We start from the raw sequence: 22,928 nt of genomic DNA on the forward strand, positions 1-22,928 counted from the left end.
ACTCAGTATATTATTCGAATAGAAGTATATGTATATTTTTTGACCTTCCCCGATTTATCATTACTTATTTGAATATAACAATCAATGAATCATAACAAAGATTATTATTAACATTGCAGCCGAAAAATATCGAAATTAAAAAAAGACTATTGTTATTTAGTATATATATATATATACTAAATAATTACCCAAAATCTTTAGGATCTATACTTATTTTGAACAACTCTCCCTTCTTTCCCAATAAGTCTATTAGATTCATATTGTTATTTCTTGTTTACGTATCTATCTTGAATTATGAAATGATCATTATTTTGAATCTGCAAGTTTTTTAAATAGTTTGAAATCACTATAGATGCGGGTAAAGATAACGTTTATATTCATGAATTCAAAGTGTTAAATAAAAATATACAAACATTTCATCGCATTCATCTTTTGTTGTATTTAGGTGATATCCTTGCCAAGTTTTTGAGAAAAGTCAAGTTGCAATTCCAGGAACATTGTCACAAAAATACTGACCATAGAAAAGTGCCAAGTCTCCTATGAAATTCAAATTTATGTAATAGTTCATAAACGATGAGATTTAGATAAGCTGCTCCTCCGGGAAACTTCCTTTATGTAGACGCTTTAGAGGGGGATAAGAGTATGTTGAAGAAGGGGCTAATAACCAGAAGATTGATTTCGTTATGTAGACGACACTTTCGTAATCTGGAGACATGGCAGTGAGGAACTTCACTTCTTAAACTTTCAGTTCTTAAACTTTCTCAACAACCAACATCCTAATATTCGATTCACCATGGACATAGAAAAAAATGGTAAGTTTCTCTTTCTGGATGTTCTTGTTACAAAGAAGACTGACAATACTCTAGGCCATCAAGTATACAGGAAGCCAACACTGACAGATACACATTGACTTACATGCCGAGTCGCACCACTATCCAGCATAAAAACAGTCGGCAATACACTCACTTATGCATAGAGTATTTAGTATCTCTGATAAGGAACATCTACAAACAGAACTCAATTATTTGAAAAAAATCTTATAATGGAATGGATACAATAAGAAAAAAGTGAACGGGACAATTAGCAAACATAGGAGTGAGACAAAGAACCACTGGGATACACAACAACTACAGGAAGAGTTAAACAAAAGAAGCCTCCCTATGTATGTTCTTCCATATGTAAAAGGAAGAACAGACCGAATCGGTAGAATTTTGAACAAATACAACATCCGAACCATTTTCAAATCTCCAAGGAAAATCGAGCAAATCTTGAGAAATCCTAAAGACTTCCACTCAATTCCGCAGGAATTTATACAAAATACTTTGCTCTCGCGAGAAAGTATACATCGGTGAAATCAGAAGAATGGCCAACGTGTGCATAAAGGAACATCAACAAGATGTCAGACTGAAACATGCTACATAATCAGCATTGGCAGAATTTGGCAGAATTGAGACAGGACATCAAATATTATTCGACAAAACTGCTATTATAGCTACAATGATGTCATATTTCCCGAGGAAGTACAGAGAGGTCATAGAAACATCCAGACAATTCGAACAGAGACTCAAGTCATGATATAAGTATATGGAAGTAAAGATATGGAATACTGTACTTTTAACAAGTCAAGGAAGACCTCCCCCCCCTTCTCCAATTCTTTACTCTCCTTTGCAGCTACATAAAGGGAGAAGAGCAGCTCAGTATCAGTGCGCTCCTCGCCCTGATGACAAGGTTCACAAAACATTAGTGGCATTAGTAATGGACAAAAACGTGATAACCCTTCTGGTATCATTAAAGACAACAGCCATGAAAAGCATTAATAGTTCACACAAGTAGCTTAGCTATGAAGATTCTAAATCCTTACGTGTCAGTACATATATGTATATACAATATATGTGTGTGTATGTGAGGACAAAGGAGGAGGAAGTAGTGTCACTAGGCGCGAGATTTGAGGAAGGAGGAGGGCGATGTCACTGGGCTGACGTACCGAGGTCCGCGATAGAGGGGTTCGCCACATTCTCTCTCTCTCTCTCTCTCTCTCTCTCTCTCTCTCTCTCTCTCTGCATTCTCTTTCCAACCCATTGTCCTTTCTCTTCCATTATAGGCTGCAGTTTTCTCTCTCCCATCCATTGCGAAATTATACTTGCCATCTTATTCGCTCTCTCTTCTTCCCATTATGGTCTTGTATTTACCATCTTATTCGTGCTCTCCCTCTCTTTCTCTCGTTGCAGTCTTGTACACATTATTGCAGTCCTATAACATTTTATTTTCGTTCTCCCTCCCACTCATTGTGATTCTATATACTTATCCTATTATTCGCGCGCTCTCTCTTCTTTCCGTTGTTTCTTCAAGTTTATATTTCTTTTATTTTGCAAAATATTAGAGAATTCGTAAGAGATATCAAAAATATTAAATATAAAGAATAATTAATCGAATAAAACGTTGTTTTCTTGTTTTAGTATAGAAGAGTGCAGTCTGCAGAAATATTGCCTCAAGAAAGGAAGAATACTAGAAATAATAAAAATAAAGTAAGTTTAAATTTAGAGCAACAACGAATAGTAGCGTCTGCAAAAGCACAATTTGAGAGAAGAGGCGGATTCGTTAGAATATTTCCAAGCCCGAAATCTTGGGAGCTCTACTCACAGTACTTAGGTAAACATAATATTTCTTTGATAATAAATTCGTACAGAAAAGTGTCAAGATATTTTTCGAAGTCAATATGTCCTAACAAGATGATCTTTTTTATCCATTCTATGTCTTAGATCCAATTACAGGTGCACCAATGATTTCGGATCCGCTAGGTCCAAGAAGATTACCGCAACATATTAATACTAACCATAATCTAATGTTGCATGAACAATTGTTTCCTGCAGCTAATCGCATTACTGGCTACATTGTTTCAGAAGTCATATTAGATAGATTATCTAGGTATGAGGATACAAATTCTTGTTTCACATAATTATAACACATTTTTGTTTACGAAATTATTATTCTTTGTATAAAAACTCAATTTAATAATTTTTCAGCATTATACATTCGAATGATTTTGATCATATGTTATTAATACTCTTGTATCAATCGATAATTTTTTTTACTTTTTTTAAAACTAGGAAATGGATATAATGAACTTAAACCTATAGCCGATTGTCGCAAGATATTGTTATCGAAATCAAAACTATATTTGCTTCAAAGTATTTTGTTTGTAACAATTTGTTGTTCGAATATTGAAGAAATTTATCTGTTGTAAATTCAAATAGAGAAAATATATAATTATGAACAAGAAGATTATTAAAATATAAAAAAATTCAAAATTTATGATATACATTTTTGAAAAAATTAATTATATTAATTTATTTTAATATTTTAGTATTTAACAATTAACATATTTTAGTAACTGTACATATTAGGAGCGACCTCACAAATTTCAATGACCTTGATATATATGTTGTCAAGATCATGACCTCGAGTGATCTCTAATAAGTTTTAGTCGCCGCTCATTATTCGTTAAAAAGTTAACAAAATAAGTTTAAGAAATAACGTCTTTTTTCTACTATATAAAACAAAAATTCTCTATTTTAAAATCCTTCTCCTGCGTAAAGGATACAACTTTCCACTTGAAGCGAATTCCATTCCACCTTCCTTCCTGTCAAAATGCACACAACTTTTTATGCGAAATGGGGTCTACCTACTCCGCTCCTCTTGCCTAGAAGTATATACGACTTGTCACGCACTCAAAAAAATAAAATCGTCTTATTCGTTTTTGAAATAGAATTTTTTCGCACAAAAACCATAAAAGTCCCCTCTTAAAACATAATATACATGTCTTTTTACTAGTTTTGTTCATTATCGAAGAAAAAACGGTTTTTGGAGAACACGATTTCTGAACATTTACCCCATTTCGTAGCTTAGCTTAGTTAACAAATATCAATATATAATTTCATTTTCGTTCGATTTCTTTTTGTTAAATATTAATTATAAACAGATAGAGAGCGAAGACGAATAAATCGCTTTTTTATCATTTTCTAGTTAACAAATTATAGTATATAATTTCATTTCCATGCGATTTCCTTTCGTTATGTATTAATTTATAAATAGAGGTCGATGACGATTTTCATTTCCTAGTTAACAAATCTTCATCAATGCAAATTAATTAATGTTCGCAATTGTTTAACTAGTGTCCTAGACATTGACAATGTTTCCGAAAGAATCCGATCAACGCTTCTAGCGCCATCTAGCGCCAGATGCTGCCGTACATTCTGAGCTGTTCAACGACAATAATAATGATGATGATGACAATAACGATATGATGACAATACCTGAATTTGAAAAGTTACAGGACTTTGCGTCACAATATCCCCGCTTATAGGGTACGTAGAGAAAAATGTATGATACAATCGGAGTGTAAGCTATCGATTAAGTGAAAAACTGAGAACTCGATCGGATCAACCGTTATTGAGATCCGATAATTTCGATCCAGCATAATACTCAGCTTGCGTAAAGGAACACAATAGTGTCTCACGCTATGATGCTTCGCTTGTCTTAGCGGCGAGACCTTCCCCGGTTCATTATCTGAATCATAACAAAAATTGTTATTAACATTGTAGCCAAAAAATATTGAAATTCGGAAAAGGTCATATTCTATATAATTATCGAATCTTATTTTGCGTAAAATCGTTACAATATCAAATATTTTTTACTTTAAAAACAAAAATTATATAAAAAGATAATGTTTTTAAAGAAAATTTTTTGTTTCTAAAGCAAAAAAAATTTATTTTGAAATAGAATTTTTGTTTTATGCTATAGAAAAGGATGTTATGTCTTAAACTTATTTTGTTAATTTTTTAACAAATAACATCTAAAATTGGAGATCACTCGGGGACCTTGACAACATATATCAAAATCATTGAAATCTATGAGATCGCTCCTAATATGCATAATTACCTCACTTTCGTTTTTCGAATTCTTTCTGCCAGACAGATTTACTCGATCAATGATCAAACATTGTTTTCATTTCGGCCGATCTATAACCGATCTACATTTGCATATTTTGGTTTTGAGTTAAACCAGAATAATGTTTTATTCTTAAGTTTTCTGGAGATAGAAATCTTGGCTGAATTCTTATCTATTGGGTTGTCCGGAAAGTTCGTGTCGATGTTGAAGAAAAATTGAAACCCAGAAAATTTAAATTTTATTAAATTATATAGATTAGTCGGCACGAATTTTCTGGACAACCCAATAATTTATATGTCTATTAGAAGTTGAATCTATTGTTCCCATTTCTCGAACGTTCCTTCAGATCCATCGAAATCGTCAAATCTCCCATTGATCTTATACTAAGCTTTACTTACGAACTTTCAAATGGTGTAGAAGGTTGCGGTATTTGCCTAAGTAATTCGTTCTCACATCATATTAGTTCTCGTTCCATTAAGTTTTTCTCTCTTTTTAAGAACTTCAACTCTCTTCTTAATAGCTCCTCAATATCAGTCAAATGGCGCTTGGTTCCATCACAGTATAGGTAGGAATAATAGACTCACTCTGTGTCGGCACCTTTGATCTGTTAAACAACCGCTATGTTGTCAACCGTGTGTGAGCACTTGTAAGAGCGAAGTTGCTTCCCTAGACTATATCTAGGCCGGTATTCATAATCGGATCTTATATTTAAAACCGTCTTAAGTATAGTCTTGAGATATCATGAACCAATCAGAGAACTGCATTAACATCTTAAGACGGTCTTAAAATAAAAACGGACTATGAATACCACCCCTAGAATACTTGAATAAAAGTAGTACTTGAATAGAAGAAACTGATTGGTTGTGCGCCACACATATTATTGGCGATTCGGTCATGCGCAAGAGCACCTTGCACTATTTTTAACTGAGTAAACCTACTGTTCTTATCTATACTGTAATTTCGTTCTTCTGTCTTAACGTATGCGGCACCTTCCACAGCTCTCTCTTCCGGCGATCTTTTCCACATATCGAAAGGACCAAATTTATTTAATCACGTCATAAGTTCTGCCTTCGTGCCGTTTTCGAAATTTTTCTTACAACATCGTTACCGTGAACATTTCTTCTTCCAATGTTGCGTCGTTGTTCCTTCCATTTTTTTGCGCAACACGAATGGACTTTATCTTAACTTTATGACAGAAATATAACGAAATGTAACGAGACGTAACAGGATGTAATCGTGACGTAGTAGAAACAGATATAAACGTAGAAGTCGCAGTCGTGAATGGTCGGAAATGTGCTTCGGTCTCAGAGACCAAAGCACTTTTCTGACCATTCACCACTGCGACTTCTACGTTTTTCTCTATCTTATTCCACATCACGACTACGGGTCTGAGTACAAGAATTGTAATACTTACTTAGGTCTGTTCTACAATAGGTAATTGGTTAATTTCTATTACGACTTACCGCTTACGACTCTTTGTAGAAACATTTAGAGACACGACAATAAGTTGTATGTCATACATGAAAATCTGTGCATTTCTTACGTCTATAACTTAAGTCTAAGTAAATGTTATGACATTTCTTGTACTCAGACCCATCTCGTTACATCTCGTTCTCTGCCATAGCTCTATAACTCTGGTATGCTAGAGATGTATACGGCTGTTTCGTATCTATTCGATTTCACGATGTTATTGTTATGTGTCGTCGACCTATGTAATGCCGGATCGCGCGCGGTGTTTATTTGCATACAGCAATAAATCGCACTCAGCGTTTTTTAATATGTTCGTGCCTGACTCAGTCATTTCATAGGGCTGTCTTAAATTCTTGTCGATTTTTAGTCATACTAATCTTGAATTTGGTGCCTCAATTGGCGTCGTATCTCACTAATTCTAAGATCGTATTGTAAGTGAACATTTGAAAAATCTGATTTTGATCGCGAGTTTGCAAAAGAAGGAGAAAGAAGTAAGCGACTCTTATGTATGCGTGTTTTCTCTCCATCTTTATTTTAATTCTCCTCTGCACGATAGGTGCGTACATCATTCAAAGGATGGAAGTAACTCGTTACTTGTAATGAAGTTACAGTTATAAGTTACTTTTTTATTAACTTTACTGGTAACCGCGTTACTTTGTTTTAGTAATTGTAACGATAACGTAGTCACATTTTTTTGATAATGATAAATGAATTTTACAGTTACTTTTATTATTAGTTTGCACACGATTGAACATGATGTGATTGGACAAACCATTCATAACGCTTAAGATATAGAAAGCCCCTAAGCACTCGCTATGATTGTTCGTTGATTTAAAAAAAAAAACAAGAAGTTTCTTCTTCAAAGTAATAATAATTATTACTTTAAAACGAGTTTTAAAATTCGATAACTAGTAACGTGTTACTTTTTCTACTCAATAACTATAACTTGTTACTTTTAAAAAATAACTTTCCATTTCCTGATCGTATTACTCCGCGCGATGGGCGCGTACATTATATCGTTCTGCGCGACATTTAAATTAACCTTACAATATTTATAAAATTTTGTGTAAAGATATTGCAAAATATACTCGACTTTTCTTTACATTTTTAATGTTTTTTCTCTTGCCAGCGGCAATTTGCTATAGATTTTAAAAAGACATAAGTTTACATTATCGTCTATAAATGTATTAAAATCGTGATTATGAGTAATATATTAAAGTTGTCAGAAATAAAAATACAGAATGTATCCCAAAATTCGCGACTCAAAATACTCTAACAAGAAAATTCTCAGAGGATTAAGTAACAAAATTATTTGTAATTTTTTTATTTTAATCAGTAATTTTTGAGATATCAAGAATGCATGCATGCGTGCGTGCGTGCGTACGTGTGTGTGTGTGTGTGTGTTATTTAAGTATGGCCAATTACAGACTACGTTTAAACACCCGCCAATCTACGAATTGCACATGCAGTAGTATTAATAATTGTATTGAGCGCTCTCCTACATTTACAAATGACTGTCTAAACGTATCGTCAGAACACTAATTTCTGATAAGTCTCTAATTTTTTATCAATTTGGTAAATAAATTATTTTAATGCATTCATCATCATAAATATTCATTGCAAAAAATATTTATAATAAAATTGAACATAAAGAATTACTCTAACTAACAATAAGTAAGAAGCAGACTTTTAAAATACATTTTTGCCTAAAATTTATATAATTTTCCGAAAAAAATAACAATTTGCCAATCAGAAAGTAAGATGTAAAATATTAAAATTACTAAACTATTTCTAATAATATTAAACGAATGTATTTTGTTTATCTCTAGTTAAAGGATATAATGCACTTCGAATGTCTAGACTTTTTTCAAACACAAATTGATGGTGAAAAAATGTTTTCAGAATATCGTAGAATAGCTTAAATTATGAATCTTTTAAAACTGAAAACTATGCCATCTCTAACTAAAAAAATCAAATTTTGGACAAAGTGCATTTTAGAAGTTTACTCCCCAAGTGTAAATATAGAAGTTCCAATTGAGCGCAAAAAAACAAAAAAATTCGACAAAATAAACGTTTGGAAAGAGACGCATGTTACTGCCATCTATTATGATCGGGCGTAAGCAAGATCTTTTTGTTCAGTCAGCTTGTTATTTGCACATGTTTAACAAAATGAAAGTAATTGTATATATTTCGTTCAGAGAATAGTTTAATAGAGTGTCTTGAAGAAGAAAAACAGAAATTAATCAGATTTAAAACGAAAATCTGCTATTCCAAAAGCATACAATAATCCTTCAACTTCCTCGTGGAATTCATTTTGAGCAATATGTTCCATTCTACGTACTCGGGCCTCTCTCATGCTACTAACAAGAGAATCTGTTGAAACTGATTCAATTTTAATAAGTTAATTAAAAGTAATTAAGTTTTGGATATATTGTAGAGCATGAAAAAATATTAGAAAAATTGTTACTCATATTTTTTTAATGTTTTTCTCAAGATTTAAGGAGTGAAATACCTCAAAAAAAAAATATTTTTTTTCTTTCGCAGCGAATATCATCGAAACTATAAGAGATAGAAAAAAAAGTTCGAGAATAAAAATTGAATGGCTTCAAGACTATTTTAGAACTATAATAAAAAATATTTTTTAAATTATTATATTATACCTGCACGCTGTGTACCCATATATACAAGTGCTGAATTTATACCGAAGGTCTTCGAATTTCTCGAATATCTCTAAAATTTTAGGGACATATTTTCGAAGAGTTGTACTATTGATGTGTGAAAAAGAACTCGACTTTTTTTAACCCTACAAAGTAGGAAACCCCCTTTTTAAGTATTTAAGAAAATATTGATGTTCTGATATATGCATCTATGAATGAACATATTATTTGGATTATCCATGAAAATGGAACAATCGAACGAAATCCTATTTCAAAGTTTTACCAGTTAGCCACACAGGCTTGTTCAAGTGATGAAAGTCAGGATGTTTCTGTTGAGAATCTATATCAGTTAGCGATAAAAATTGGAGTACAAAATTAATGTGAAGGCTGCAGAGTGTTTTGAATATAGAAGAAAAAAATTCAAGGCAAAAATCTTGTTTCAATTGTACATTTGGATGAAACGGCTACCCGATTTTAATCTCTTAAAAAAATATATATTTAATTTTTGAGATAATTATTCTATAATCACAATAAAACATGATTATTTATATAAATTTTTGTATATAAATTTTTCAGTAGATGACCCGGTGTCATTTTCATTTAAGAAGTATCTATTTTGGTCCAAATAAAAGCAGGAATTAAAAAAGAAAAAAAAATTAAATTCCTGCAGTTGCTATATCAAACGAATAAAGAGAATCATCAAGGTCTAATTGAAAAAAGGAAAAAAATAGAAAAGACAGAATAAAATTAAAATTAAAGAAACAAAAGTAAAAGAAAAGGAGAAAAAAATAAAAAAGCTTCTAGTAAATAAAATTAAAACATAAGAAAAATGTTATTTTTTTCACATTTCTATATATTACTAATATGGAAATATTAATATGGATATATTAACAGCAGTCGGTCGTAAAAATATATTGATCTATTATATTAAAAGTATGGAAATTATTATATTAATTATATTATAAATTATTATATTAATAAATTAATATAGTATCCACATGTTTTACTTATTTCACGAATTTATGTAATAGTATATTGAAAAATATAAATATAAATAATATTAATAGATAATATGATCCAAACAAAAGATATAGTTCTGACAATAGCTCAGAAATTGAATCTAAGAGTAAAAGGCTGATAAAAAATTAGTTCCATATAATTTACGGCGATATTATTTCATTATCAACTTAATTATGGTTATTACATTATTTTTTTTATAACTTGAATATTGCTTTATCGTTTGAAACCAAAAAAGTTTGTATTTTCGTATTTTATTATATTTAAATATTGAGAGCAATGTGGGAGTGCTCTTTAACCGACCAGAAACTAGTGCCTTGACAGTAATGGTCACATTTAAATCATTATATCTCAGAAGATATTGAAGATATACTTAAAATAAAAATTTACAACTAACTTTTTTATTTAATTTTTAGAAAACTTTTATGTTATAATACTTTGAGTCTCGAATTTTAGGATACCTTGTATAACACTGAGTATCTATTTCTTCAATTTTTCATAAGTAAGATTATAAGAAGCCGAACATTATTTAAAAAAATATTAACTATTATTATAAAAATGACAAAAAAAAAACAAAATGTGAATCTGGATGCTGCGAAAATAGATTACAATGCATTGTTATAGCTTCATTTATATAACTATGTTCCCGTAAAAGTTAGTAATTAATCATTTCCTTATAGGTATGAAAGATATGAAAGAGCATTGGTGAAAGGCCACAAACAGAGCTTGGAAAGAATGAACAACAAAGAAAATGTAACTATAGATGTACATAAATATAAAAGTCAAGTATTGCAATCAATGCAAGAAGGCAATAAGCTGAGGTTTGTTATTTCATCAATAAAACAATATAAGTAGTATAAGTATATAAGTAAAAAATAATATAATAAGAAATATCGATTAAACAATATATTACAAAAACTCTGACAAATTAAATTAATCAGCACATGAATAAATCATTATACGAATAAGAATGCCAATAAGAGCCGATACATATTATTAGTGTGTATTTCTTATTTTATTTCAAAAGTCAATCAAAATATCACAAACATTTTAATCCTCTTGATCATCCTCAGTGCAATTAGTATGTCTTAAAATCTATAATCCTTGTAAACGCATGTAAACAAATGTATAAGCTATTAAAAATCACTTATTAAATTACTTCGTTAGATTATGTTTTATAAATAAACTTGCGTCTTTAATGAAACATAATAAGTGACTTTTTAACTAATAACTTACACATCTGTTTACATATGTTTACAATGATTATAGATTTTAAAACGTACTAACTACACTGAAGAAGATCCAAAACAGAGAATCAAAACGTTTGTAATATTTTGATTGACTTTTATATTTGAAATAAAATAAGAAATATACACTAACAGCATGTGTCAACTTTTATTAATATTCTTATTCGTGTAACGAATATCAATTAGTCAAGTATTCAACTGTTTGAATATTGTTCGATTAATTTATCTGTTTTATCTTTCTTTCTCATCATAAAAAAAATTATACGAATAATATTTCAGTTCTGGTGAAGCAAGGAGAGCCTTCGGTTTATATCTAGGTTATATATTACGGAAAATATCACAGCCTAACGTAGATCCAGGATGTTGTGATCTTGTTATGAAGTTTCTCCAACATTCATCTTGCAGTTTGAGAACACCATTTTTATTTACGGTACGCATTAATAATAACATTATGGCTATGGCTAACTTAACGCTACAAATGCTTCGAAGCATTTGCAGAATCAAATGAATCGTATCCTATAGCTTGTTATATAATAAAGTAATTTATTTAAAAAACGCTAAGACATTTTAACGATGACAAAGGTTAAGTGCAGAATAAAGTACGATAAAATTATCCCTAAAGATAATTTAACGAAATAGCTCCCCCCCCTTTCTCTCTCTCTCTCTCTCTCTCTCTCTCTCAATAACCAATGTAGTTTGTAGTAGATAAATACGCTAATTCCTCAACTTCTTAAACCTTTCCGATAGGTCTTAAGGATGAGTTTACAAAATAAAAGTAGTTACATCCCATAATCAAATATAGCACATAATATAAAGACAGAGGTATTTGTCATGAGCGTTGCGGCATTATAATAAAATAAATAAATGAAAGTTTAATTAAAATATTAAGTTTGATATTTTAATTAAAAGATATTTCCGCGTGTTTCTGACTTCGGAAGAATACTGAGAAAGCTGATGAGAGATACCTCGTCAGCAAGGACATACAGAAACCAAGAGAAGATATAATCGGACTGAAGCATCGATTCGGGATCCGGATTCTCACACTAAGTCCGAATCTCTTCTGTCTCTCTAAAGTTTGTAAGAAGTTAAGACGTTAAGGGGAATAATCAAGTAATTGAAAACAATAGTGAAATTATAAAGTTAATTTATTAATAAAATATTTTAAGATTTCGAAAAAAGTGTGTGTAAAGTTAATTAGCTCCGATCCCGACGATCCTCGCGGATCCCGAATCTGTTGTGCCCGACTCCTTGGCACAACATATTTGGTGACAGCGGTGGGATCCGTAATCGTAAAATCCATCCAGCTGATCTTTGAAAAATTTTTAAGTTTAAATCGGTCACAGTATAATAAAAATAGTACCACTTGGGTTTTATAATTTTATAATGTACAGTAATTCGTTTTTGAAGAGCATGATGTACTCTTAGCGCTTTTTTCACCCTTTTTGGAAAGATAAGTTTGTATGATGTCCACTTGAAACTTCTCTTTTATTTTTGTTTCATTATTATTGCGTTATGTCTAACTGATTGGGAGATGGGAAACTTTAATTTTGTAAACTCATCATTGTAACATTCTAACGGGTTTAGGAAAATGAATATCTTGTTTCTACATAATTTATTCTCACTACAAGCTTGCTTTTAGATTTATTTCGTTAAATTATAGGGTAAATTTTCTCATATTAATTCCATTGGACTTTTCAAATTTTAAGTTAAATTCAAAGTTAAAGTATATAAATTGAGTATCTATTATTATCGAAATATTGCATTACGTCCAGAATACGACAATTTTCTATCAAAAATAAATCGCATAATTGAATTATTTGTTTGAATTAATAATGTCTTCCATAGTTACCATGCAGTAAGTTAAGCGATAAAGATCGAGCTGCCATCACCGCAAAGCAACTTTCTGATTTTTTGCATCTGTATAACAGAGAAACAGATCTATACGAAGACACCGTAGATCGGTCTCATACCGTTCCTAATAAACTCTTCCAAAAGTTTTTAGCTGCTGCAAGGTATGCACATATGTTGAATTTTTAAAATAGTCCTATTATGAAATTATGTGAGAAAAAATCAACCCATTAAAATACAAAATAGTATCATTTGTATCATATTTTAGGACACAAAATAGATACAGAAAAAGCATATCAAAAACGTCTAATTTCAGAACAAATTAAGATATGTGTAATATGATTACATTACAGCGAACAAGATCTTGATGATGTGCTGATTTTACAAACTCGTCTTTATAAGTGCACTCATAGTTTCTTGGGAAGAAGCGGTTGCGCTGGCAATCTACGCGGCGCAAATCTTCTCGGGTCTTTACCGCATATTACGTCGCGAGTGTATTCCAATGCCGCTACAACAGAACAGTGCAGATGTAATAATTCAATTAATAGGTAATTTAATTATTACATTTACCGAATTTCTTATTTTGAAAGAGATGAACAGAGAAAAAGAGAGGAGAGGGAGAAGAAAAAAGAAAAAGAAAAGAATTATGCATAATTATATGCATAATTCTTAATCTAAGCAGTTGTCTGCTTTCTCTCTCTCTCTCTCTCTCTCTCTCTCTCTCTCTCTCTCTCTCTCTCTCTCTCAAATTGTTGATAAATCAAGTATTATATGAGGCTATTTTAAAACAAAATGGCAAATAACATTTTTATGCCCTGATATAATAATAAATCATTCTTGGATATAATGTCAAAGACATCATTTTAAGCAAGAATATTTTGAATATTCTCTAAAGCGCTTTAATTTTATTTACGTATGCAACATATTAGTATATTACGCATTCGTATATCTTATCGCCAGTTCGCGTAAGGAGCATGGCAATGTCTCATGCCATGTCTTAACACCGAGACACTACCGTGTCTCCAGATAATGATCTCCAAAACAAAGCGATTTAGAAATCGCTGATATCATTACCATAGGTCTGCTCACGTTGCTTGCACTTTTTGCACTCAGCATCTTCGCTTTCTTTTGTTTTTTAATATTCAAATATAAAGATGATCCAAACCACCTGCAGGAGCTGATATGTATTCCACATTAAGAAATGAATCACAGATGTTAAAAGTAAAATTTTATGTCAATAGTTTTCAAATATTGAGTTTTTAAAGCTGTCTAATCACAGAACATGAAGTTCGCGCCGTCAGGTGCGATGCAATTAATCGGCCGACTATGCTTCGACGGTTACTAATAAACAACACGATATACCGAATGACTTTTGCGAAGGTTTCCGTGAATTTTTTGTTAATTTATACTGCTGCTTATTCTTAAATTGGGCCAATTTAACTGACGAGTTAAATAATGTCGCCATTTTTTACTAATTTAGACAGATTCAGAGAAATAAAAAAAAAATAGAAACGTACGTATGCTCATAATATCGCGATTCAGGTAATCTTTCTCAATCTTTTAAGCACTACATACTAAATTATATAAAAATTAGACAGAAGAAAAAAATGTGTGCTTCAGAGGATTAAATGTTCAGTTATTTATACAATCCTAATAATTCTAATATATATCTAACTTTTTCCTTTTTTTTTCCTTCACTCAATAGATATATATTTAATAAATAGAGGTAAAACTCGTAAATTAATAATTTTAAATTCGGGGATCTTTCCAAAAAAAAAGAAAAAGAAAAAGTAAAGAAAATAAAATGCTTAGACTTACTACTTGTTGAAAGTGGGCCAAAAAGAATGAATCAATTGTCTTGGTAGACTTTGCTGGATTGGTTCTCGATCATAGTATAAGAATATAGAATGGAAACAAGCAGCATCGGCACCTTTAATCTTTTTCAAACGAGTTTTCAAGATCAAGGTTTTGTCTTTGAATAGTATTAGGAATCATCGCCTATAAAAAAAGCTCAATAAAAAAAGCTGGAGATAAAAAATCTTAACTTTTCAGAATCTTCCACTAAATCGATAATTAGTCAGATACATCCACGCACAGTCACGTTGCTTCATAAAATTAATTGCTGTAATCAGCTACCGTATCTCGTCGACCTTGTCGCTAAGACAAGCGCAGCCATATGTCATGGCATGATTGATGACAATAACAGAGAAACTATGAGTTCTTTGTTTTGATTGGGATTGCTACCAAAAACATGGCCACTTATAAAAAGCAAGCAAATATGCGCGGCTAAAAACGAGCTCTTGTTCTTATTGAATATACTTGTACTGTGCTTCGATGAAAGAATAGAAAACGGTCTCGACTGGATGTTTCGTGGATGTACCGAATCAAATCTCGACTGGACGACTTAGAGAGATATAAGAATACTATCGCACTCGATCACACAAAATCAATAAAAATTGACTAAAATTGCTTGACTAACTGTCGTGGACCGGCAGAATGTCAATTAACTGGTCAAACTTTAACTGACTCTGCGTTTACGAAGCCTTTTTTATGCCTTTTTTATTCACGAAAGAATCGATGCTGAGGTGCCGCGTATGTTAATGATCTACTTTAGTTTAATTAGGATTAGTAATATCGATTACGAATTGAATACTGGAATCGATATCACTTGTGGCCTAAATTTTTAGTTTCCTAACTCTCAAACAATGTTAGTCATTTTCGTTATCCATTTGCCGGATATCAATATCGATAGTTCAGAGTCGTATCTATCATCTATTTAAAACAACCGATACTATTTCAATTTATAAATCCTTATCTATACTATTTCTTTTGTTCTTTGGAAGACATCTTTTTTATTCGATACTTGTTCGAACATTTAATTTAGCATCCTCCTGCTATTTATTATTCTATAAGAGCTAATTATTATTCTATAAAAGAGATCATTATTCGACTCATTATTATCACAATTTTCTGTCGCAGAAATAGATGATTCACAGATAATACTTATTAAAAATTGTTATGGTGATGACGGAAATCCTCACCAAAGAAAAAAATTATGGAGTCTAGACGTACATTTGTATATAAAAAAAAGCAACATACAACACTACATACTGACACAATAGAATGACGTTTCAAATACAGGAATCACCTCGTTTTATCATTTTGCGACAACATTCAATCATAAAAATTGTTACTGTACACAATTACTTTGCATTAATTGTCAAATATATTTAAATTCAGTTGAAAATGGACCTGTGAGTTGTGAAATACATTTTTTTTATGTAACACGATAATAAATATATGTTTTTAATTGACATCTGTAATATTGTAGCTCGGTTACTGATAGGTAATTAATTTAATTTATTTGATTAAGTAACTATGTGTTTTCTTTATACCAATATGAACGGTTAACGGCCTAGTTTACATCGTCAAAACATTAATACGTGTTTTAACCGCATTAATGTTTTAACACGATTGCGAACGTAAGAGAAAAAAATAATGCAAATATTATCTTAATATGTCAAATGTCAATCTCAATATGTTTAAAAGAAACATAAGTCAATCATAATACCGATTTTAATTAAGATAGTGATCCTTAATAGACTTCTACCAAAATGCATTTCATGCATTTATGTCGTCATTTATGTCATTTGATACGCATCTCAGTTCAGTACAATACGCTCGTATTGTACTGAACTGATTCGGCAGCGTTTATATCGTGCATACTAAATATTAAATATAAATATTTAATATAAATTTGATGATTTGATGAAATATAGTACCTGATACGCATATCAAGTGCGTGATGTAATCTAGGCCAATAAGAATGCTCATGTCATTTATGTGCAATAAAGCTTTCTTATAGAAAGTTCACAAAAACTTTTCATTATTTAATTCCAAAACACTTGATTTGACAACGTATTATATTTATCTACTTCAACATCGGTTTTTATTGTAATGCTGAATAGTTATTTTGTCGTTTTATTAAAATATTGTTAGAAATATAGGAATTTAACATAAAATTAATTATAAATATAAAAATTTAAAAATTTAAAAATGTTCGAATTGACAATCTAATTCGCGAAAAAGATTGTAATTCTTCATTTATAAATTTATTCTTATATTCTTATCATCTTAAAAAGTTGCATTACAATGTACTTTTATCGCAAATTAAGATAAAAGAAATTTTCTAATGGTAAAAAATAATGTTTACACAAATTAAGCAAACAATTAATCGTTCTTATTTCTCGTATATAAGAAGTATAACATATTCAGAGCTTACATTTTTTTAATGTTAATGACATAATTAAAGTATTAATGCATTAAATTAGCTGAGTATCTCAAAAGTTTATTACATTTTATGGCGTTAAATAATTTATAATAGTTTAATATTGAATTTTTTATTATGTTTGAAACAAAACATTGTACAAAAAAAAAACGATTTTTTTGTACGATTAATGAATAAAAATTGTTAGCTTACAATTAGAATTCCAGCTGTGTAAAGAGAATAAAATTACTGTTTTGTCGTTTCACTTATATCCTGTTCTTCCAGTTCCTTGATTCTTTTCGAACGTTCATGCACGATATTTTTTAAGTTGTTATAAAACTCCGAATCTGCAGCAAAAAAGCGTTTGAAATCACGACGATGTAAGCGCAACAGCTCACACACTTCTAAAGCAATAACTGATTCTTCTCTGCGGTGATTCGGATAAATCAAGCTAGCTTCGCCAAAGTGATCACCATCGTGAAGATGATATATCTATAAAGAATATCTTATTACTTAACTGTAATTTTAAATAAAGAATAGGATAGAGCGCGGCTTTTTCATTTATTTCTCACGATCGTGTATGTTTCTTAACAGCATACTGAACATTTAAAGGTCATACTTGTGTTCTGAAACTGTCACGAATATAGTTATAAACATATTATTGCAAAAAGTTATTGTTTGTTGTCGTAAATTTTATATTACCTTAAGGTTGGAAGTAACGAAATAGTCCCGCTATATCTTAAATTTATTTTTTTTTTCTATGTAATTTTCAGTTACTTCTTTCCCGGAGAATGTGATCAGTGCAACGGTTCCACTAGTTATAAAATACATATATTCGCCTTCAATACTGGCTTTGTAAATTATATCTCCCTTGAGATATATCACTTGCTTTAATGAATCTACAACAAATCAATTTATCATTAAAATAAAAATCAGTTTTCGAAATAAATAATAATCGGAAATGGAAAACGTATACAATAGTATACAATAATAAGATCGCAATTGTCTTTAAACGATGTTAAAACATTTATGATAAATGTTACACCATTTAGCATTACATTAAAATAAATATAAATTAAATTTAAGATGGTTAAATAACGATTTAATAAAAGTTATAAATAAAAAATTTAACAATAATCAGAGATTATTGGCGTTACATTCATAATAAAATGATGATATGATCAAAAGTAGGACTTAGGAAAAAAGATTACCCATTCTAAACCATGTACGTAGTACAATGTTTAATATTGATTAACTTCTGCAACTGTACGAGATTAATATATTGTGATCACGAACACTTAACATTAATAGAGATGTGTTCATGACCAATCAATTTAATAAATCAATTTAATAAATGTTATCAAAAAGATCAAATATATAACTACAATTTTGATTTATTTTTATGTGCGGAATAGTATACCTATATCTCATATTTTATTTAGAGCACAACTAAATAGAAGAAGTCAGTACATTAGTTAATGTTTTAGATAACATGCATGTCCAAAATTAGAATATAATAAGATGTATTAATGACAAAATGCTCCAAAAATTCCTTAATGTTTTTAAGGAATTTTATGTCTCGATTTTGTACATGATTCTGTCTGAGATACTTATTTTATTAATTGTTATTTAATTAACAAAAAGTAATAATTAATCTTTATTAAATTGATGTAAAAATGATAATTTTGTGTTAACATATGATCAAGAATATTTATGTCTTTAAATGTTATTTAATTGACTGATATTGAATAATGAAAAATGATAATTGACATTATATCGATACTTAACAACTTAAATAATAAAGTTTATTACAAAATTCAGTTGAAAAACACTTTGTTTACAATTATTATTAAATTTGAGACAAATTATAAATGCATCTGGTAAAACAATAAGTATAAACAAACAAAAAATTTATGACTTGAGAAAATTTTTTTTAGATATCAATATAATAATAATAATAATAATATCAATTTAAAATTAAAATTACAACGCAAGATCGAAAGATTACGTCAATGATACATAATGTCTTCAATAAAATGTAAATATTAAAATAATTTCCATGTAACTATCGTTTTACTTGATGTTAACATGCCTAGTATTTCAAAATATGCTTGCTACCCGGAGTAGTAACAATTAGTAATACAATATTAGTACAAATAGTATAGCAATAACAACAAATATTATTATTATTAATACAGAAGAAAAAAATTACTTATTAAATCACTAAGAACATGACGGGGCAAATTGCGAAGAACCATAATATCTAGCAGTCTTTGACTACCATGGAATAGAATTTCTTGATTTAAATGACCTAAAAGAATATTGGAAAACATAAGAAGAAAATATATACTTTATAAGCTTTATACGCTATAAGCCTTCATTTTAACATCTTAGAAATTAGTTAATAATAATTCAATTCATTTTCTTGTTTTTAACTAACCCGAAAGAATACCAAATATAATATTCTCTTGGAAGAAACAGTCAAAGTAGCGATATTTGTAATAAAAAATCAGCTTGTTTTGTAAATATAGCGGAAGCTTCTTCTGATGAATGTATTCTTTTACTTCGTGTATGATTCGTTGATATCTGAGTTTTGGTTTGACAGACGATTCCAAGAGTTGCAGCATCGTAACTGCGATAAGAACTTTCTTACTCGAATTAATTTTTTTATTTTATTTCTATTTGAGTAAATGTTTACTTTAGAGAAACCAACTCCAATGATCTTGACCTTGACATATGTTATCATGAGTGACCTGCAACAAATTTTAATTGGTGGACGTTATTAACAAAAGAAATTTAAAAAAATTACGTCTCATTCCTGCACAAGCGACTCTCATCCCACTTTCCTCCCTGCTTAGGGATGCATGACTTCCACGCGAAGCGCAATTTGGCGAGATGGAGTGGAACTCGCTTCGCATGGACAATCGTATGCTTCTGGACAAGGAAGAAGAGAATTGCTTCGCGTAGAAGTCGTGCGCCCCTCAACAGAGGGAGAGGTGGGATAGGAGTCGCTTTGTGTAGGAACCGTGTGCCCCTAAGCAGTAATTATTTCTTCAATTTTTTTTGTTAATAACTTTTTAAATTAACAACTTTTACGATTAACATTTACGAATAAGTTAATAACTTTTACGAATAATGTCCACCAATTAAAACCTGTTGAAAGTTACTCAGGATCATGATCTTGGTCACATTAATCAAGATCAAGGTCATCGGAGCTGGATCCCCTAAAGTAAACATTTACCTATATTTAAATAAAACGACTAAAAGATAACATTATCTTAACAAAGAAATTACTATGAAATATTAGAAATTTAACGTAACAAAAAATGATTTAATACCAATCAAATAAATTATGTAGCCTTTTCCCAAGAGAAGAAGTATGCTTCTTATTATTATGTCCAAAATACCAAAGTCTTTGAATTCTATAAAATTCGAACCTATAAAATTACTTATGCCAATATGCACAAACATTAAATAAACTTCCCAGTCGGATATATTATGAAGTTTTATCGAAATATAAGTTGCATCTGAATTCTGAAATTATTCCATATAAATAAGGAGATAGTTTATTATTATTTTTTATTTATTCAGTGTTTTAATTACAAAGTAATTTAAAATTTTCTTGACAGATCAATTCACTTATAGAAATCACCGTACTTCCAAAGTTTTTCCTTGTACATGCATGACGATATATGGAAAAACGTAACTTATACAGCTACTCCAATGAAAAATTAATAATGTTAAAATAATAAACCATATTATTGTATGTTGAGTTTGAGAGATCCTAAAACTCTATTAAAAAATAATACAAATTAATTAATTTATAAAATTCAAAACATTAATATTTAAATGATAATTATATAATTATAAGTTACTGCATTGATGTGTTGAACATTTTGTCGTACTGTAGATATGCGAATCAATTTTAAAATAGGCAATAATTCAATTATAAGTAATATAGAATTTGAATTTGGACCAGGTGGTAAGATAAGTGTTGGGTAAAACCATGCATATGGTATCGAGCTGATAACGTCAAAGAAGAAATATCCCTTTATATAACGTCTGCTTAAATATACAATTATATAGTTTTCACTTTATATATTTAAATAAGTAGAAAATAATGAGAAATAACGAATTTAATCTTCCAGACAACACCATGTAACATAAAAATAACATTAGGTAACATAAAGGCATCATTTAATGATCTTTTAAATCATCATACTGTAAGATATTTTTAAAACATTTTTAAAATATTTAAGATTTTGGTCTTACATCTCAATTTTGGACATACGTGCTGTCTGGATCGTAGCTTATCATGGCACAATCACCGTGCTATTAGAGTAGTATCAAGAAAAATCTCATGTCCATCTGAAGATACAAATCCAGTAATAAAATTAAAAAATATGTCAATAATACAAACGGAATAAATTGGATACACGATATTCCAATATTCAGGACCGCTGCTTTTTCCAATCCTGTAGAAGCACACAATATGTGGAACTGTTACAAAAATATATAAAAACGTCACAGTCATTATTGTGTTCCAGTAGAATCTACGATAACGTATGCTCTGTTTTACATTTGTACTCACAAAAAAGTCAAAATTGATTTCTTAAATTTTCTTACCTTAATATACTATATGGATGAATCATCCATCGATAAGGTGATCTTGAATGTCTTCTCTTTTCAAGAGCAATAGCTGTTTGGCTGCGAAAAGTTAAACCTGTTAAAGGATGTCGAGCGGAAACAAGAACAAACTTTTGAAGATTTCGTTTCCACCGATTGTAAAACTTCGCGTTTGGGGGTAATTTCGGCAGATTGCTGCCGGATGTCCTCGGCAAGTCGCATATATGTGCGCGTAATTTCGTTCGTTTTATCAAGAAATTTGAGTCTCGAATTCTCATTCCGTATGTTAGTTGACCTGTCAATGATAGCAAGCAGAATAAGACGATCGCTTAAGATCTTAAGCCTTGTGTCCACGATGCTAGAAATCGGTCCGAGACCTCGGACGAAGAATTGATCAATCGTAATGATCATGCGATCAATTGTTCAAATGTGATTTGTTAATTGTTTCTCTGTCCAAGATCTCGGACGAATTTCTAGCATCGTGGACATCGGGCTTTCACGGGTATATTCACACACTGGCACAGCCGCATAAATGTATGCATAAAAAATTATCCAATTATCCGGGTTATCGCACAAAATGTATAAACATAGTATACCCAAACAGCATCGATTGTTGCGGAAAATTTTCAGAAATGTTTCAATCTTTCACATCTCATGTGCAACAATTCTGAAAGGATTATGTCATATAAAATATTCACCTAATGCACCTTTATGATCAGTTAAAATCCGACGAGCTATCGCGCGCAAATGTCAAGTAATTACAATATAATATTATAATTATATAATTATTAAATATACCATAATTTAACTGTTGACTAAAACACAACACAATATTTCAAAACGCATTAT

The 22,928-nt window shown here is 30.3% G+C and overlaps 3 protein-coding genes across 4 annotated transcripts in view; 1 reads left to right on the forward strand and 2 right to left on the reverse strand.

The window, feature by feature from the left end:
• LOC108686634 (tubulin polyglutamylase TTLL5) overlaps positions 1-15,698 on the forward strand; it is a 31,881-nt gene extending 16,183 nt beyond the window's left edge. Inside the window, exons 10-16 of one of the 2 annotated variants that reach the window (XM_018192059.1) lie at positions 2,457-2,649; positions 2,760-2,925; positions 10,772-10,912; positions 11,618-11,768; positions 13,184-13,350; positions 13,540-13,734; positions 15,239-15,698. In XM_018192059.1, coding sequence (XP_018047548.1) covers positions 2,457-2,649; positions 2,760-2,925; positions 10,772-10,912; positions 11,618-11,768; positions 13,184-13,350; positions 13,540-13,734; positions 15,239-15,251 — 1,026 coding nt within the window. In that variant the 3' untranslated portion in view covers positions 15,252-15,698. The remainder of the gene's footprint in view (positions 1-2,456; positions 2,650-2,759; positions 2,926-10,771; positions 10,913-11,617; positions 11,769-13,183; positions 13,351-13,539; positions 13,735-15,238) is intronic. The other variant, XM_018192060.1, reaches the window with a different exon arrangement.
• A 2,001-nt stretch (positions 15,699-17,699) lies between these two features.
• LOC108686584 (potassium/sodium hyperpolarization-activated cyclic nucleotide-gated channel 2-like) lies at positions 17,700-21,742 on the reverse strand. Its single transcript, XM_018191958.1, has 8 exons — positions 21,726-21,742; positions 21,329-21,515; positions 21,111-21,245; positions 20,792-20,987; positions 19,894-20,085; positions 19,666-19,764; positions 18,231-18,352; positions 17,700-17,945 (listed from the first exon to the last, which is right to left on the reverse strand). Exons 1-8 carry the CDS (start codon positions 21,740-21,742, stop codon positions 17,700-17,702), a joined length of 1,194 nt encoding a protein of 397 aa, XP_018047447.1.
• A 162-nt stretch (positions 21,743-21,904) lies between these two features.
• LOC108686485 lies at positions 21,905-22,357 on the reverse strand. Its single transcript, XM_018191823.1, has 2 exons — positions 22,080-22,357; positions 21,905-21,953 (listed from the first exon to the last, which is right to left on the reverse strand). The coding sequence occupies exons 1-2, from the start codon at positions 22,355-22,357 to the stop codon at positions 21,905-21,907; spliced, it is 327 nt and encodes a 108-aa protein (XP_018047312.1).
• Positions 22,358-22,928: the final 571 nt, after the last annotated feature.

The sequence above is a fragment of the Atta colombica genome, unplaced genomic scaffold, assembly GCF_001594045.1.
Source record: "Atta colombica isolate Treedump-2 unplaced genomic scaffold, Acol1.0 scaffold187, whole genome shotgun sequence".
In the NCBI taxonomy this organism is placed as follows: Eukaryota; Metazoa; Arthropoda; class Insecta; order Hymenoptera; family Formicidae; genus Atta; species Atta colombica.

Excerpts from the sequence above, each read along its gene's own strand:
- LOC108686584 (XM_018191958.1), bottom strand. Across the intron at positions 21,246-21,328 it reads ATGTTCAACACATCAATGCA|AGTTTTAGGATCTCTCAAAC; the intron begins GTAACTTATAAT and ends ATTTTTTAATAG. Across the intron at positions 18,353-19,665 it reads TGTTCTTAGTGATTTAATAA|ATTCATTAAAGCAAGTGATA; the intron begins GTAATTTTTTTC and ends GATTTGTTGTAG.
- LOC108686485 (XM_018191823.1), bottom strand. The coding sequence starts at position 22,357 with ATGAGAATTCGAGACTCAAATTTCTTGATAAAACGAACGAAATTACGC. Across the intron at positions 21,954-22,079 it reads CATCCATATAGTATATTAAG|TTCCACATATTGTGTGCTTC; the intron begins GTAAGAAAATTT and ends TTTTTGTAACAG.